Here is a 16,339-nt window from a genome sequence, read left to right as displayed (position 1 = left end):
GTGGGGCAGCAAGTGAGCTGTTCTTGCTCATGTTAGGATCTGAAATCTTCTGTAGCACAGGGCTTTCTCCTTTTCCACAACTGTTCCATATTTGGGATTGTTTTTTGACTTGTCAGTCATATGAAAACTAATGTGATTTTTGGATATGAAGATATGCTTGGATTCTCAGTTATATCTCCATAGAGATATTTCTTTCATGTTAAGTAAATTTAGATTTTGGGGTTTTTTTTGTTTTGAGAAAACCATGGTTCTTTGAAAAAAACCATTAAGTGTATAAACATATTCCACAATATTTTTCTAGAGTGACTCAGCCAAGGACTGAATTGTAAGGGCGTTGAGCTACCCTGGATGCATGGAATTGTTTCTGGCAAACTAGTTACATGAATGTTACATGATAGCAAATACTGCAGCCAGAATGGTGTAATGTTTAAAACGCAGGACTAGTATCTGAGATAACCAGGTTTGAATCCGCACTCAGAGTACAATCTTTAACCGCTCCTGTGGTTATAAAATAAAGCTCTAAGGGCTATTGGGGAGGAGTTAGGGCGGGTGCTGTCCGTGATAAAAACTCGCATAGCGGCTCCTGATTCGCCCCTCCAAGTGCCACTCAAGGGCCAAGCGGCCAATGGGGAGGCGCACGAAGTGCCTTCCAATTGGCCCCTCATCAAGACAGACCAAAATTCCATTCATCCAGCCCAGTCTGGCTGCCAGTCTGCTCCTGACCACCGCAAGTAGAGGAGGTCAGTAGGACTGCCAAGGGGGATGAGAACACAGGCTGTGCCAGCCCTTTTTGCCCCAAGGCTGCCCTAACTGTCATGTCCAACTGCAAATTGCCTCAGAACCCTGACGGAGCTGGCAGGAGGCTGGAGAGTGCTCCCCCTCCCCCCTCCCTTCAGGCCTGCTGTGAAGGAGCCTCTGACAGGCCCTGACTGAGGGGAGGGAAGCATTTTCCTTCAGAGAGCAACACAGGGGAGCCTGAGGGCATTCCTTTTGAGGGGGGGACTTTCCCCTTCTGCCAAACAGTGGGCTGACAGGGAGGCCACAGAAAAGCCCCTTCTCACTTAAAATACTGCTCTGACTGGAGGTTAGACACAGCCAAGCCATGCGTCTTTCTTCTTTGCAACTCTCTACAGATTTGAGGCCTACTGCACAGCTTTGTTCTGCAGGGGAAACTGGCTCTTTTGTCTCCTGTATAATCTGCACAACAACCCTGTGAAGTAGGCCTCAAGTCTTTCAATTCAACCACAACCTGTGTGGGAGGCCTTAAATGTTTCTTCTCTTCCACAGCCCTTTCCAAAGTAGCCCTTTCTGCCTGGGGAGCTGATCTTTATACTCTGCAGGTGAGCTGTAATTTCAGCTCTCCAGGCCCCACCTGGAGGTTGGCTACCCCTGGGTTGGAAATATTCCTAGAGGTTTGGAGGTGGGACTTCAAAATCATACAATGCCTCAGAGTCCAGTCTTCAAAGGAGCCATTTTTGCCTGCAGTTGGTACGGAGTGGTGCAGGTGTGTCCCTCCTGGCCTATGGGCTATGGCCAGCCCTTACCAGCAACTGTTTGTATTCTGGGGAGCAGACAGGCAGACCAGCATCAGTCCTGTGAGTCTGGAAAGTGCAGGAAGATCTAAATAAATATTTACAGCCTGAAACTGTAAATAGAGAACAAGTAAATGTCTGGAGACACATGGTAAATGACTTATTGGCCTGGCAAATAACCTTGGCCAGGCAAATAAAAAACAGTATAAAAAACCTTACTAAGGTCAAGACTGCTGTGCACAGAGAGACTTCCTCTTAGGGTTGCCAGCTTCCCTGTGAGGCTCTCTACCCCAGCTCCCTCATGGGGAGTCTGCTATGGGAAGAGAAAGGGAAGACAATTGGAAAATGCTTTGAGACATCTGAGGCCTGCTGGGTCACTGGGGCCCATTCCCAGTTCTCTCAGATCTCTCACAACCCCACATACCTCACAGGTTGATTATTGTAGAGAGATGAATGGAAAAGGTGTTTGTAAACCGCTTTGAGACTCCTTTGGGTAGTAAGCAATAGGGTACAAAAATCAATTCTTCTAAGGAGCAACCATGAAAGAAGCATGTGGGCACATAACATTTTATCAACAGTGAAAAAATGGAAAAGAAGGAACAGGGTGGACACCTGTGTACTGTGACTACCCCATGTGTATTAGGGCAGAAAAGCATTTCAGTGAATGTGGCCTAATTCACACAAGAAGGGAAATAATGCAGAACTGGGAGGAATTGGTTGCCATGTAATCTTCCCCTAAGAAGAGTCTCCAGTCTGATTTTCCCTTCACATATCTGAGGACATGGCTCTGGAAAGCTCATCTGTAACCACTATGCCACAATTCCCAAAGGTCAGTCCTCTCCCACACTCGATGAACATTCTCAATGAACAGGTTCTTGACACCCATATCTCCACACCCATGCCCTCATTTGCCCTCATTTGCCACCATGCCACCACAACCTCCCACACAGCACACACATTCAACCCCATGCCCTTACAGACTGGACAACTCCTCCCCTTCCTCTTCCCACTGCCAAGCTCTAGCGCCTGTTGTATTCTTGGATACAACGGGCTTTGCCCCTAGTGAATATATAAATTAACTGTGGGAACTGTACACACTGTCTGTAGCACAAACAAGTTTCCCCTCAGTCCAGCCTCTGCTCTGTGAAAAGACTACTTACAAGCATGGTCATTAAGAGAAATGATTTCAACCTGGATTGCAGGTAGCAAAGCCAGTTGTGAGAAGGATCTAGACTGTGCACTGTTCCATGCTTTCAAGAGAGAACAAGGAATGGTGTCACCTGGGGGAGGCAGAAGTGATAGTGGGCATAAAAACTGGCTATATGAGGGGTTTGGGGTTCAGAACAAGGATGAAATGGTTGCTGTGAAGGCCTGTATTAAATTAAGGTGACCAGATGTTCACATTGGTAAAGCGGGATACCATTGACCGGGGGGGGGGGCAGGTCTTGATTAAAAATTTGGTCTATATGGACCAACAAAAATTTTCATAGAACGCAAAAATAGTATTGTAATATATATATTTTTAATTTCAACATGAGTACAATTTGCTCGGTACCAAGATGTTCCTCCAAAAGTGGGACAATCTGGTCACCTTAATTAAATTAATTAAATCCAACCAAAGCCCAAAGTATTATTGGAAAAAATTAATCTTCAGACTAGGTTGTGAATTGTAAACATTACACTTGAATTTGGAATTATATTACACTTCCTCTGAAATGATGCTTCTTTAATGATATATGTCTTAGGAAATAAATAGACTTGCTTGTTAGTGTAATAGTGATACTATTGGGTTGAGGTTAATTGAACTGCCTCTGCCTTTGGGATTTCTTGTCCTCCAGGAAGATGCTAATTTCCAGCAGGTCTGGAGAGCTTGGAACGCAGAAGGTGCTTGCTGCAGCAGGAAATATTGAACCAGTCCTGGTGACAGTCGATGCCTGCAAATCCTGTGCCTATGTTGCCAGGCACGCTTCTATGCATGAGAGAAGACTGGAGCATCTCAGGCAATTCTTTTTAATGTCCAGATGAAAAAGAATGCATCCAGTTTGTGCCATTTCAGAGTGCGAGGAGAGAGCTGGAGTCCAGAGGCGACAAAGTACCATGCCATCACTGGCCATTACCAATTGAAATTGTACTTGTGTATGTCTTACACAGGATCTGAAAACGGCCCTCATTTCCCAGAAGCTTTCATGTATGCCTGGGCCTCTCCGGCAAGCAAGCGCCTTCCTCCCCATTCAATAGGATGAATAGATAGTGCAAGCCAGCAGCAGTCTGCAATGGAAGTCAAAACCAGCAGTGGCCCTGTGAAGTCCACAGCAAAGGAGGAGCCATCTGGAGAGGGTCAGCGATAAGCCTGCCACTAGCAACTGCAGGGGCAACATTGTGTTGAGGGGCAAGCGGAACAGTGGTTTCAGTTTTTCAGGGCGGGAAGCATCCGACAAAGCCACCCCTGCCTCCCCAATGGCGGTGCTCAAATGGGCCCTGTGTGTCCTCTTGCCTCCAGCGAGCCATTGTTCGGGCTTCTGAGAGGCACTTGGGGAGTGGGGGTGGCGGGACTGGCAGCTTCCTTCAACGCCCCCCCCCCTAATCCTTTTTTAATCTTCTCCGGAAAGGAGAAGACCCGGGGAGGGCTGCAGCAGCTGCAAGCAACCCCCGCAATCTCTGGCCTCGGCCAGCATCCTCCCCTTCCCCAAGAGCTGGCTGCGGCGAGATTCCCCCCTCCCTCCCTCCCTCCCTCCCTCCCTCCCTCACGTGACCAGCCCGGCAAGTTGTTCGCTGGGAGGGAGGGAGCCAGCCAGCCAGCAGCCAGCCAGCGCGGCCGCCGCCGCAACAACAATAAGAGCGGCAAGGAAAAAAATGAAATAAAAAATTCTGCCTCCAGCTGCGCGAGGCGCTCGGACGGAGCCGATCGGCGGGCCCCAGTGGCGCGAGGAGGACCTGCAGCAGCAGCGGCGGCGGCGGCGGCGGCGGCAGCAGCAAAGGCGGGCAGACCAGAGCCCTCCCATCCCAACTCTTCCTGCAGCCGCTCGCGGCTTGTTCCTGGGCGGGCCGCCCCCTTGCGGGGCTCGACGGCTCCCTAACAAGCCCCACGAACCCGGAGGAGGAGCGGGCGGAGGAGGAGGAGGATGGCCAGTCGGCGGTTACTGTAAGGGCAGCCCTGGGGAGCAGCAGGAGCAGCAGCAGCAGCAGCTTCCCCGGGAGGAGCGCGAAGGGGACGAAGCCAGCTGAGGCTTGGCGGGAAGCGAGGAGCAAAAATGGCCAACGATTCCCTGCAGGTAAGAACCGAGCCGGGTCCCAACGGAATTGCGATGTCTCGCGGAGGGGTTGATTGTCACGCCCATCCAGGCGGGGCGGCCCTTCTCACCCCGTTGGGGGGACTTGGCCCGGGGGAGGGCTGGGGCGTTGTGGGAGCGCTTCCCGCGTCTGGCGGCTCGCCTGCGGCCGGTCGGGCGTTGAAGGCAGGCTCCTCCGCTTTGCAGCTGTGCCGTGCAGCGACGGCCGATCCTTGGTCCGAAGGGGAGCGACGGGCCTTGTATGCCGAAAGCCCAGCCCCACGCTGAATAGCCGAGCTCGAGCGTCCCACAGTTTTGTGGTGGGGGGGGGGGGTAGAGGAATAAGACTTGGTTTGTCACGTGGTTGGTGGACTGGTTGACCGTGTACGGGTAAGGAAGTGCCCTGTGTGTATGGACAACGGTGGGTTTTTCTTTGGCTTCTTTTAATCTGGGTGGAAATTTAAGCCACCCAAACTGTCTCTGACTGCCGACTGCTGGTCCAGGCTTGTGTACTCCATCACTTCCCAGTTTAAGAAGCACAGGGTCTCTAGCAAGTAGACCATCTCTTAGATGAGCAAGCGTCAAGTCCAGTTGTGCCTTCAAGACCGACAAGATTTCTGGGGAGCTTTGCTTTTCAAATCTTGTAATACCCTGGAAGGCTTGTTGGACTTAAAGACTGTCCTGGATTCTAACCTTGCTTTGCTACTGCAGATGGATGGATCTACCCACATGAAGCCACCTCTTAAATAAGCATGCTGCCTAGTTTTCCTTTTCTTTTTTGATGTACTGGCAAATATGCTTTCTTAGTAAGCATATTTCTTGTCAGGCTGTGTATGGTTAGCACATCAGAATGAGGAGCTTCATCTGCTCTTCTCAGTTCCTCTTTGACAAGGTGGCTCCAGCAGCAGCCAATGAGTAAGAACAGACACGAACTCTGGTGGCTATATGTGAACGCAGAGCAGAAAGTAGTTCCTCTCTCTTTTTGCCTGCGTGGGTGCTTTACATATTGTTTTCCTCTTTCCGCTTCAAGGGCCCTAATGACTTGCAAACTTGGGGGTCAGAAGATCTTTGCTAGCTAGTTGGATGCCAAAGATTTTCCTGGGTATTCCCATTCATGATTATCAGTCTTCGTGCCAGTTTGCTTCTCTATTACCACCATCTATTTGAATACGTTGTTTGTATCATATGTGAACTCAAGGGAGTCCTCTTGAGATGAGAGCTTTACAATCATAAAGAAACACTGAATTGAGACTTTTAATAAGAGGCTTGCAGTAGAGCTCTGTGGGAAGGAGGACTTCCTTAGGGAAAATTCATTTGTTAGGCAAGCATCCGTTAGGCACAGCTGCCCTGTGTTCAGCCCTTGGAACCAGGCCTGCCATAGACTTCAAAGGGATGGTCTGTGTATTGGTACTTGTTGCCAGTAATATTATAGAAGATGGTTGCTGGAAATGGGGATAGAGAATTTACTTGGGACATTGAATGCTCTTGAAGTAGAGGGTATTTGCCAACTCTTCCCTCTAAGCCAATTGCACCATAAGAAATGTGTATACTCAGTTGCTTGCTTGTTTAAATTATTATTGCCAGCTAAAAATGGGTGCTTTAAAACCATTCTTCCTTGCCCAAGCAACTAGCAACGTTTAAGTTATTAAAGATAATCAAATCCATTACTGTCAGCTCTTTACCTTACACCGTCAACAGAGTACGTTGAGCCAATGAGACAGAAAGATCAGATTAAGTTTTTACCCTGACGTATTTTGTACTGCTTGTAGGTCTAAAATAAAGAACAAACGTTGGTGATATTAAGCTGCAGAGTGGGTTCTTGCAGATGGCAGGCATGAGGAGACAGAGCAAAAAAAGGGCTCACCTTGACATGGAAGTTCCTTAAAAATTAGCACCCCCTGTAAGAATATGTGTATACCTTTCTCAAAGAAAAGTGGCCATGGGATGCTGCAGTTGGGCGTAGAGAACAGTGTGTGTGTGTGTGTGGGGGGTGCTTAATTATTTTCTGGGGGGGGGCGGTGGAGGGTACGGTTAAGCACCTTTGCTCTGGCCTTTACATCGTAATCTTGCAAGTGCAGCACTTGGTTTGCTTTTCCATTTTTAAAAAAATTGTCAAGATAATACTGAATGTCAATAAGCCCTGAGAGTGAACTTAGATTTCCATCTTGCACCATGTCATCCAAATTTGTAATTGTTTTTATCTCATGCTGTTACAGATTCTTTTAATGCAAACTTACAATTCTCAATATTAGATGGACTTTATCCTTGCCACATTGTTTTTAATTGCAGCACTAGGGATGTGTAATAATCATGTAGTGGGAATGCCCACTGCTAGCTTTCTGTAACATCCTGTAAGCACATTTTTATTGTAAAGCATCACAATCGAGAACTTTGCCTAACTTTTGGCTTCAACTGTCAACTCTTCCACAGATTTTCTGGTTTTTATAGTGCATGCTTCAGTTACATATCTCAATTTTAGAAAGAGAGATTAAGGATTTGGGGTTTGAGAATTTGGAATTTTATTTAGGAAACTTAGGGTAAGAGACACGCTTAAGATGTTTGAAGGCAGTGAGCTGTAATATGTAATAGGTAGGGCTAAGGACAATACAATGCACACTTAAGAGGGAGTAAGCCTCATTAAAATTGAGTTTCTTTCTGAGAAGAATGCTCTGGATTGTGTTGTAAATCTTATTTAAACTCTGTGGAGCAAGCATGCATAGGATCTACAGGAAGTTGAAAGTGAAACTGATAAAATTGTAAATGATGTCACTGAAACTAACACATTGATCATATAAGCAGAGGTAAAAATCGAACAGCAGGGAGAAACTGCAAGCCTTAAGGAACTATTTAAGGATTTGGAACTTGCAAGTGCTTATACTGGCTTTTCTCATTTTGCTCACTTAAGGAAGTTCTGCTGGCTATGAGGCCATCATGTGAGTGAAACTAAGAATATAGCTAAATACATTTGGGGAGAGGGGGTCACCATTTTTGTCTGAATCAGCAGAATAAAGCTTGAGTCCAGTGGCACCTGTAAGACTGGCAGAGTTTTATTCAAGCTTTTGTGTGCACACACACTACATCATCAGATACAATGAATTGGCAATTACCCCATACATATAAGTAAAGGGTGAGCAGGAAATTAGCACACAACAGATGTTTAACAGATTCAAGGACCAAGCAAGAATAACAAGCTACTATTTCTTTGAGTTTAATTCTTTGCTGGGGGGGGGGACATAGTAAAGGAAATAAACTGTGTGCAGTTCGAGAGGCCTCACTTTTAAAAGGACCTGGACAAAATTGAGAAGGTGCAGAGGAGAGTGACAAGGATGATCTGGGGCCTGGGGACCAAGCCCTATGAAGATGGGTTGAGGGATTTGGGAATGTTCAGCCTGGAAAAGAGGAGGCTGAGAGGGGACATGATTGCTGTCTTTTAAGTATTTGAAAGGCTTAGAGGAGGACAGGGAAACATTCCTTTTGGCAGCAGAGGGTGGAACCTGCAGTAATGGATTATAACTACGTGGAGAATTATATTGGCTAGATATCAAGAATTTTTTCTTTTCACAATCAGAGTAGTTCAGCAGTGGATTCAACTGCCTAAGGAGGTGGTAAGCTCCTCCTGACTGGCATTCTTCAAGCAGCAGGTGGACAGATACAAATCCTGGATGCTTTAGGCTGATCCTGCCCAAATTGAGCAAGTCAAAGAAATTAAATATTTTGTCTCATTGGTGTAAGAAAAGAAAGTGTAATCTACCACTGAAGCCCATAACAGGATTGGCCAAGCCCACAATAGGATTGCCATACTCAAATGGTGCCTCTGGAAGGAGACAAATATTTTTCTCAAGACTAAAGTTCATCTCTTCCAGACACAAATCCTGCCAATTCTCCCTGCAGTTCCACAGGGCCTGCCAAAGGGAGCTCTTCCGCCAGGCATTTGGTTGAAGTTGACCTGAACCACCACTTCCCATGAGCCCAGTGTTACTGTTCCATAATAATGTTGTATTATTATAAACTGATGATGATTTATTTGTATCATTCCTGTTTGACTTTACTAAAACCTAACATAAATTCGAGATGTTCCAAATGTGATGCCTACGGCAGTTTCTGAATGTCTCTCTATGTGATCATAATCAAAATGAGACAATTTGGACAACATTTGAGAATCAGTTGCAAATTAAAGAACTCATCCAAAAGCACAGACTGCAGTGGTTTGACCATGTCTGCAGAATGACTGCCTCATAAACTCTTCTGGTGAGAATGACCAACTGAATGGAAGATCCAGCGAGCGGTGTCAAAGAAAACATGGCTTAAACACATTGAGGAAAGACCTTAGAACCCAGCAATTGACTATCCATATGGCCAAAACTACTGCCATCAGTCACCAAGAGTAGAAACATATGAACAAGCAAAAACTCCAGCGGCACCTACAGCAGCGACTGAGAGGACAAGCTGCTCTACCAATGGCCAGCTAAAGAACAAAAGAAGAAAGAAGATCCTGCCTTGAGCAGAAGGTTGGGCTAATGGCCTGTATGGCCCCTTCCAACCCTATGATTCTATTCTGTGTCAAAATTGGAGCTCGATGGACAGATATCCTTAATTGTGGAATGCTGAGAATAATTAACAGAGCCTGCCATTACACTCCTGTCTCCACTCAAGCATGGAGGCAATATTTCATTGTATCTGAAGGAGTGTATGAGAACATGAAAGTTTATAATTTGAATAAAACTTTGTTGGTCTTAAAGGTGCCAATGGCTAAAACATGTAACACTTCAAAGGCACTAGGTTTGACCTACTAGTACAATTTTGTTACTGCCAGTGTGCATATGGGGGTGTGATCTGGATTAATTTAATAGGGTATGAGTTACATTGAGTGTTCTTAAAGCCCTACTGAAGAGAGTATGAGAAGATAAAGAAACAAACCAGGAATTGCTAATATGGGTTTTCATTTTCCCTAACATTTGTCCTTAAAAAAAAAAAAGGAATATGATGCTGCCTATTAGTGTATAATTTGAACCAGAGCCCAAGCATCATGGTAGTAGTGGTGGGGAAATGTTATAAATGAACATACATCAGGGAGTGTGAACTAATTTTTGTAATATGCCTTATTTATGAAATTGTAGAGGGAAAAACATTTTCCTGTCTTTTATATCATTACACATATCAGAGGAGATATTGTGTGCATTGTTTGAATATCTGTGGGCCATGTGTAAGCCTAAAGGTGTGTGCAGTAAGTAGCAAATGAAAGAGGGCTTTAGAACTCATGAAGGGAAGACCTATTCCAATCATTTTCTCTCAACCTGATGGAAGAAACATGGAGTTTTATCCTAAAATTCAGGGATTCTGGCAGATGTAGTTGCATGTGAAACATCTATTTTTAGTTAATATTTATGTATTTTTAAATGTGAAATCAAGTTAGAGTATATTGGAGGAAGGGAGGAAGTTGTTGGGATGTGAGAATAACCAGGGTATGTAAAAGATGACAGGCAAAGATTTTCATGCAACTAAAGGGCTTCTTGGTGCTGCTTTACAGTATGGTAGAGGTGAGCTGTTGCCAATAATCCAAGTGCAAACCATATGGAGACTTATGCCAGTCCACTAAAATAATTGTACAGGATGCCTCTTGTATATTCATTGCCTATTGTGAGGCCTCATGTGTGCCACTTCATAGTAAAACACTTGCAGCAACCAGCCTTTGGGGTGCAGAAACTTGGAATATCAATCTTGTCAATTACCAGTAATCTCACTTTGTGTAAGTTTTCTTTTTTGGAAAATTGGTTTTGTTATCCTGATGCTTTATTGATCTTTGGGTCTGAAGATTCACAGTATGGCTCTTTAATTATAAAAGGTTGCTGACTCCTTATTTATAAAGTGCTATTTTTATGAGCCTCTTGTGGCGCAGAGTGGCAAGGCAGCAGAAATGCTGTCTGACGCTGTCTGCCCATGAGGCTGGGAGTTCAATCACAGCAGCCGGCTCAAGGTTGACTCAGCCTTCCATCCGTCCGAGGTCGGTAAAATGAGTACCCAGCTTGCTGGGGGATAAACGGTAATGACTGGGGGAGGCACTGGCAAACCACCCCGTATTGAGTCTGCCATGAAAACGCTAGAGGGCGTCACCCCAAGGGTCAGGCATGACCCGGTGCTTGCACTGGGGATACCTTTACCTTTATAACCTATATGATTTATTTATTTCAGCAACCCTGAAAGGTATACTGTTATATTATCATCCCCAATGCATATAGGAGGCTGAGAATATAGTGGCTTTCATAAAGTCTCTGGGTGAGTTCAAGTCTGAAATGGAGCTGAATATATCAGCTTTCAGAGCGCTTCATGATTTTATGTCTTTTTAATGCTGGGGCTATGCCAGTAAAAACTGTAGCCTTCTTGTTTTACTGCATGTGCCACTGAAGCAAACATCCATAGGTAGAAATTATATTCAGCAGATATTTTCTTTAGAAGTACCATCTTTTATGAGAGATGTCCAACTTGCTTGATGGAATAACCAACATGGCTACCCACCTGAATCAGATTACTCCCCAATAAAGGAAGAGTCAGGTGAGGGTCACAAAACTGAGAGTGTTACAATGTAGTTACTCTGTGCTGGCTGATGTGTGGGTGGTTTCCAGGGTACACAGGGATCTCTGAATTTACATCTTCACAAATGAAAAACCAAAATGAGGATGCTGTGCAGAAGAGGCAGAATTACTCAGGGACTGTAAGGGTCATTGGTACTAGATTCTGGCTCTACTCTTGGCTGGCTTAGGCATGGGCGTGTGAATATTCTCTGTCATGTGCATACACAAATCCTCTGTCCTTTGATACTAATTGAATCACGCTCACTTTTTTTTAGACATTGTACCTAAAACTGGAATAGTTTCTGATTTCACATTTAAGTTGGATAGTATGGTTGGAATTCCTTATATAAGAAGACTCAATTTGAAGTGCTGCATTCCACTCTGTAAAAATCACAAACTCTTTAAGCTATTCTTAAAGATAAAATAGATTATTACTATGGACAGGGCCTTCTTTGTTGTGAGACCTTACATTTGGAATTATCTTCCAACACCTGCTTACTTGGTTCTGAGTTTCAGGCACTAGATGAACTGTGTGTCCTTTTGTGACATGCAAACCATATAGTTCCTATGTTGTATCAATAAGCTTACACTAAACTATGACTATAAATTTTTCTCCCTCTGAGTCAGGAAGACATCTTGGTGGTTGTTTCCCACCTCTTCAACTTCCTGTCTTCTGATGGGAAGCACCCTCCATCTTCAATCTTCTTCCTGCCTTGAGGGAGAGCAGTTAGACTAGGCATCTCTTGACTCTTAAGAATTTTTTCTAATCTGTTCTTACTCATTCTATCTACTCCCTACTTACTTAAATCTGTTTTCTGGCCTTCAGCCTCCTCTTCTCCTCCCCCCACTAGTTTGCTGCCTCTGTGGGCAGTGAGGGAAAGAGTGCAAAGTCTTCCCCGGATTTAGAGGCAGTGGCTGATTTAAGTGCTCCCGATTGCAAAGCAATCCAACAGGTTTTCCCCCAATGAGGAACAAAGGATGCTGATTGTCCCCATGGGGCCAGGAGTACCCAGGGGCATTCCAGTGGCAGTGGCCAGTAGTGGTTCAGAAGGGGCACATTTGGGAATGTGGCAAGAGCCACTGCAGTCTTCAACGACTTCAGACCATTTTAATTTGCCTACTGAATTTTTTCTATTCATGCAAAACTCAGTAAGGGCTGAGATTGATAGTTTTTGTTCCCAGGTCATACCAACTCCCTTCAGGTACCAGAGGGAAAAGGGAGATGAGCCTGCTAATTCTCACCAGAGTAGGTGGCCCACAAAAGTGGGCACTGTATCATCCGACATCTAGATTCCTCTGATGAGGATATGGAGTCCAGAGATAGAGAGGAAAGAGAGTTTATTTCTGATGAAGAGGCAATGGAACCAATTCAAGTGGCTCAGCAAATGGAACACTTCTTTAATTCTGATGACTTTCAATTTTTGTTAGCCAAATGCTTCTCTGTTTTAGACTTAAAATAGTCCACTCCTCCTGAATCTTCTACAGAGACCCCTAAATATTATGGCCCTAAGGGCAGTGGAGATTTCTTTCCAAAACTGGAAATTACACAAACTAACTTCCTTATGCCTGAATCTTTTGAGTGAAAAATCAGGGTAGAATGGGAAAAAACAGCTTATGACAAAGCAATTTCCTTCTTTCATTAAGATGATGTATTCAAGTCCTTGTGGTTGATGGTCCAGATGCAGCTTTACAGTCGTCTGGACTTGTTTCTGAAGACAGTGAAGGATACCTCAGGGATATCTTGGATTGTAAAGTCAGAAACAGCATAATGCAAAGCAGTTGAAGCCATAGCAATGTTAATCAAGGCTTTTAACACAGCTTCAGTAGTGGCCAGGACTGCACTGGCCTGGTGTAGAAAACTCTTGACACTCATTTCAGAACCTGAATCGTAGAGGGTGCTAACAGGGTCCTAAAAGCCTCAGCCTTCAATGCAGATGCTTTCCTGGATGCGGTAGTGTTTGTGGCCAGAGCTATGGCCTCCACCACTGTGGCCTGCTTTGATTTAAGGCCAGGCAGGCAGATACTAGATCAAAAACAATAGTCACCGCATATCCTTTCCAGGGAGACAAACTGTTTGGGGATCCTTTAGAATAGCGGTCCCCAACCTTTCTGAGGTCAGGGACCGCCTCCGGGGTGAGGGGAGAGCCGACGGCCTGGGTGCTTCGAAAACGCGCACACGCAGTTGCCGCACATGCGTGTTTTCGCCACCAGGTGGTGCTAACGCACATGCATGCACATGTGCGGCAACTGCACGCATGCACGTTTGAGTCACCGGTGTGCCGGCGGCTGCGCCCGCCTCTTCCCTTCCTTCTCGGTGTGGGCGGGGGGAGGCAGGCGCGGCTGCCGGTGGCCTGGTACCATGGCCTTTGTGGCCTGGCATCGGGTCGGGGACCGGGGGTTGATGACCCCCCTCTTTAGAACACATTCTGGTTGAGACTAGGGACAAAAATAAAGCTATGCGTTGGCACCTGTGCAGAGACCACAGACCCTTTCTGTTTGCCTTTCAGCCCAATCAGTCATATCCCAGGTTTAGGTTGGAAGGCAAGTGAGGGGGTCCTCCAGACCTCAGGGGGTCCTCCAGACAAAATTACTGCAAAGTGGCATTGTATTCAGCATATAGATTCAGACAAAGCAAATCCATTTGTAATGGCACAGATGCCAAATCCCCCAAGACGTGACTTGCAGTGCATCCCAGTAGGGGGATGGCTCGCTTCCTTCAAGGAGGCCTGATCCCATTCAAACATCAACGCTTGGGCCAAAGGAATAGTGATACTGGGTTATAAGATAGAATTTCTCAGGGTTCCTCCAGACAGATTCTTTCACTCCTCAGTCCCCAAAAACTCTTCCAAGGAACAAATTGCACTGGAAGCGATAAAACACTTGTTGGAGATAAGGGCCATAGAACCAGTCCCCCCATCGGAACACGGCAAGGGGATTCTTTGTTTTTCATGGTTCCAAAGAGGAACACAGATTGGAGGGCCATTTTAGACCTCCAGCATGTCAAAAGGTACATTTCACTCAAGTGTTTCTGGATAGAAATCTTGAGGTCCATTGTAGAGTTTCTCACTTCATTAGATCTACAGGAGGCATACCTATATATACCTAATTTTCTGCGGCACAGGCATTGCTTGCATTTTTGCTTTGGGGATCTTCACTTTCCAATAGAGGGCCCTTCCCTTTGGCCTATCCATAGCCCCAAGGGTCTTCTCAAAGATATTGGTGAATATGATTGTTCTTCTGTGTCAGAGGAGGGAGGATACATATCCATCCATAACTTGATGACCTGCTCATTCGGGCCCCTTCCTATCAAAAGTCTATCCTCTCAATCCAAAGAGTCATCCAGCCTTTGAATCATTCAACTTTATCATCAAAAGGGACAAAAGCTCCCTAGTTCCTGCACAAGACTGGAACATCTCGGGGTGATGCTAGATACCACCAGGCTGTATCTATTCCTTTCCCAAGCAAAGATTCCCAAAACTGTGCTCCAAGCCATGTAGTTTTCAAGGCCAAATGCTCCCCAGTCTTTTGGGCTTGCTGATTTTGAACTCAGATGTGGTACAGTGGGATTGATTCCATGCTTGCCGCCTTCAGTTAACTCTCCTACCATTCTAGGAGAAGATCTCCAGGAAACTAAACTGCCCAGTGACACTGTCTTCCTACACCAAGCTCAGCTTAATATGGTGGATGTCCGAGGACAAGCTGTCACAGGGAAAACTCTCTCATCCTGGACCCCATACAAATATTTACGGATGGCAGCCTACAGGGCTTGGAGCTTGACTGTATTCCCAGTTAGCCCAAGGCACATGGTCACAGGCATAAAGACAAGTTCCTATCAATGTGCTGGAATTGGAGGCAGTTTCCTAAAGGCATTCAGATCCAGAATTCTAGGCTGTCATGTGACTATACAAACAATGTGGCAGTGAAGGCATACATCATACACTGGGGTGGATCTTGTTCCAGCAGACTGTAATTCGAAGCTAGGAGACTCTTGCGGTTGGCAGAGAAAGGGTTTCCTCAGTGTTCATGGGTTCATGGGTTCAAGGGTTTCCTCAGTGTTCATGCAGACAGGCTGAGCCATCAGGTCATCCAGGTGGGAGAGTGGTCCCTGAGTTGACAATTCCTCCATCTCATAACTTCTCATTTTGGTATTCCAATAATGGACCTATTCACTTCTCTGTCCAGCAATCAACTGCCAAGATTTTGTTCAAGGTGCCATCACCCGAAGGCAGAGTTAGTGGACGCTCTGATTGCTGGTCCCTGTCCTGCCCAGACTGCTAAGGAGAATAAGAATACTCAAGGCAAAGATGATCCTAGTAGCTGAGGCAACCTTGGTTCTCAGCCATTCTCCAGCTATCGGACACTCCATATATGACGCGGCTGGTAACTCTGGATCTCTTACCACAATATCTTCTCTGGCATCCCAGTTCAGAGTGGTGAAGTTTGACTCCTTGGTGGCTGAAAGGCTGGCTCTAACCAGGAAGGGATACAGTTCAAAATTACTGACACCATACTCACTTCCTAGCGCAAATTTACCATTAGAATCTATAACAGTTCTTGGAAGGCTTTTGTTTATTGGTGCCAGAGTAAGTCAGTTAATTGCCTGGCCCCTAATATTAAAAGCATTTTGGACTTTCTGCAAGAGGGCGTCAATATAGGCCTTGGATCTGGGACACCTTACAGCAGTGGTCCCCAACCTTTTTATCACCGGGGACCACTCAATGCCAGGGACCACTCAACGCCTTTTACTGAGGCCCGGTGGGGGAGGGGGTAGTTTACTCCTCTCCTCTCAACCACTGGCCTAACGCTCTCTGATCGCTATGGTAATGTTTAAACATCCCTTCAAAATAAGATACAGACACGCCACAACAATGAAGTGTGTTGTAAAGGGCTGGGGGGGATGAAGTAAAGGGCCGGGGGGGGGGGGAGAAGGCGTCCTTTGGGGCCCACCTCCAATTAGCCGAAGGACCAC

The 16,339-nt window shown here is 45.8% G+C and overlaps 1 protein-coding gene across 1 annotated transcript in view; it reads left to right on the top strand.

The window, feature by feature from the left end:
* The first annotated feature begins 4,298 nt into the window (after positions 1 to 4,298).
* Positions 4,299 to 16,339, top strand: part of PKN1 (protein kinase N1) — a 106,211-nt gene continuing 94,170 nt past the window's right edge. The window contains exon 1 of the mRNA XM_077327372.1: positions 4,299 to 4,804. Within this exon, the coding sequence (XP_077183487.1) occupies positions 4,784 to 4,804 (21 nt within the window). The 5' untranslated portion in view covers positions 4,299 to 4,783. The remainder of the gene's footprint in view (positions 4,805 to 16,339) is intronic.

Source organism: Paroedura picta, chromosome 3 (genome assembly GCF_049243985.1).
Source record: "Paroedura picta isolate Pp20150507F chromosome 3, Ppicta_v3.0, whole genome shotgun sequence".
Taxonomy (NCBI): Eukaryota; Metazoa; Chordata; class Lepidosauria; order Squamata; family Gekkonidae; genus Paroedura; species Paroedura picta.
The sequence above is the reverse complement of the archived record's forward strand: the minus strand, read 5'-3'. Positions and strand labels throughout refer to the sequence as shown.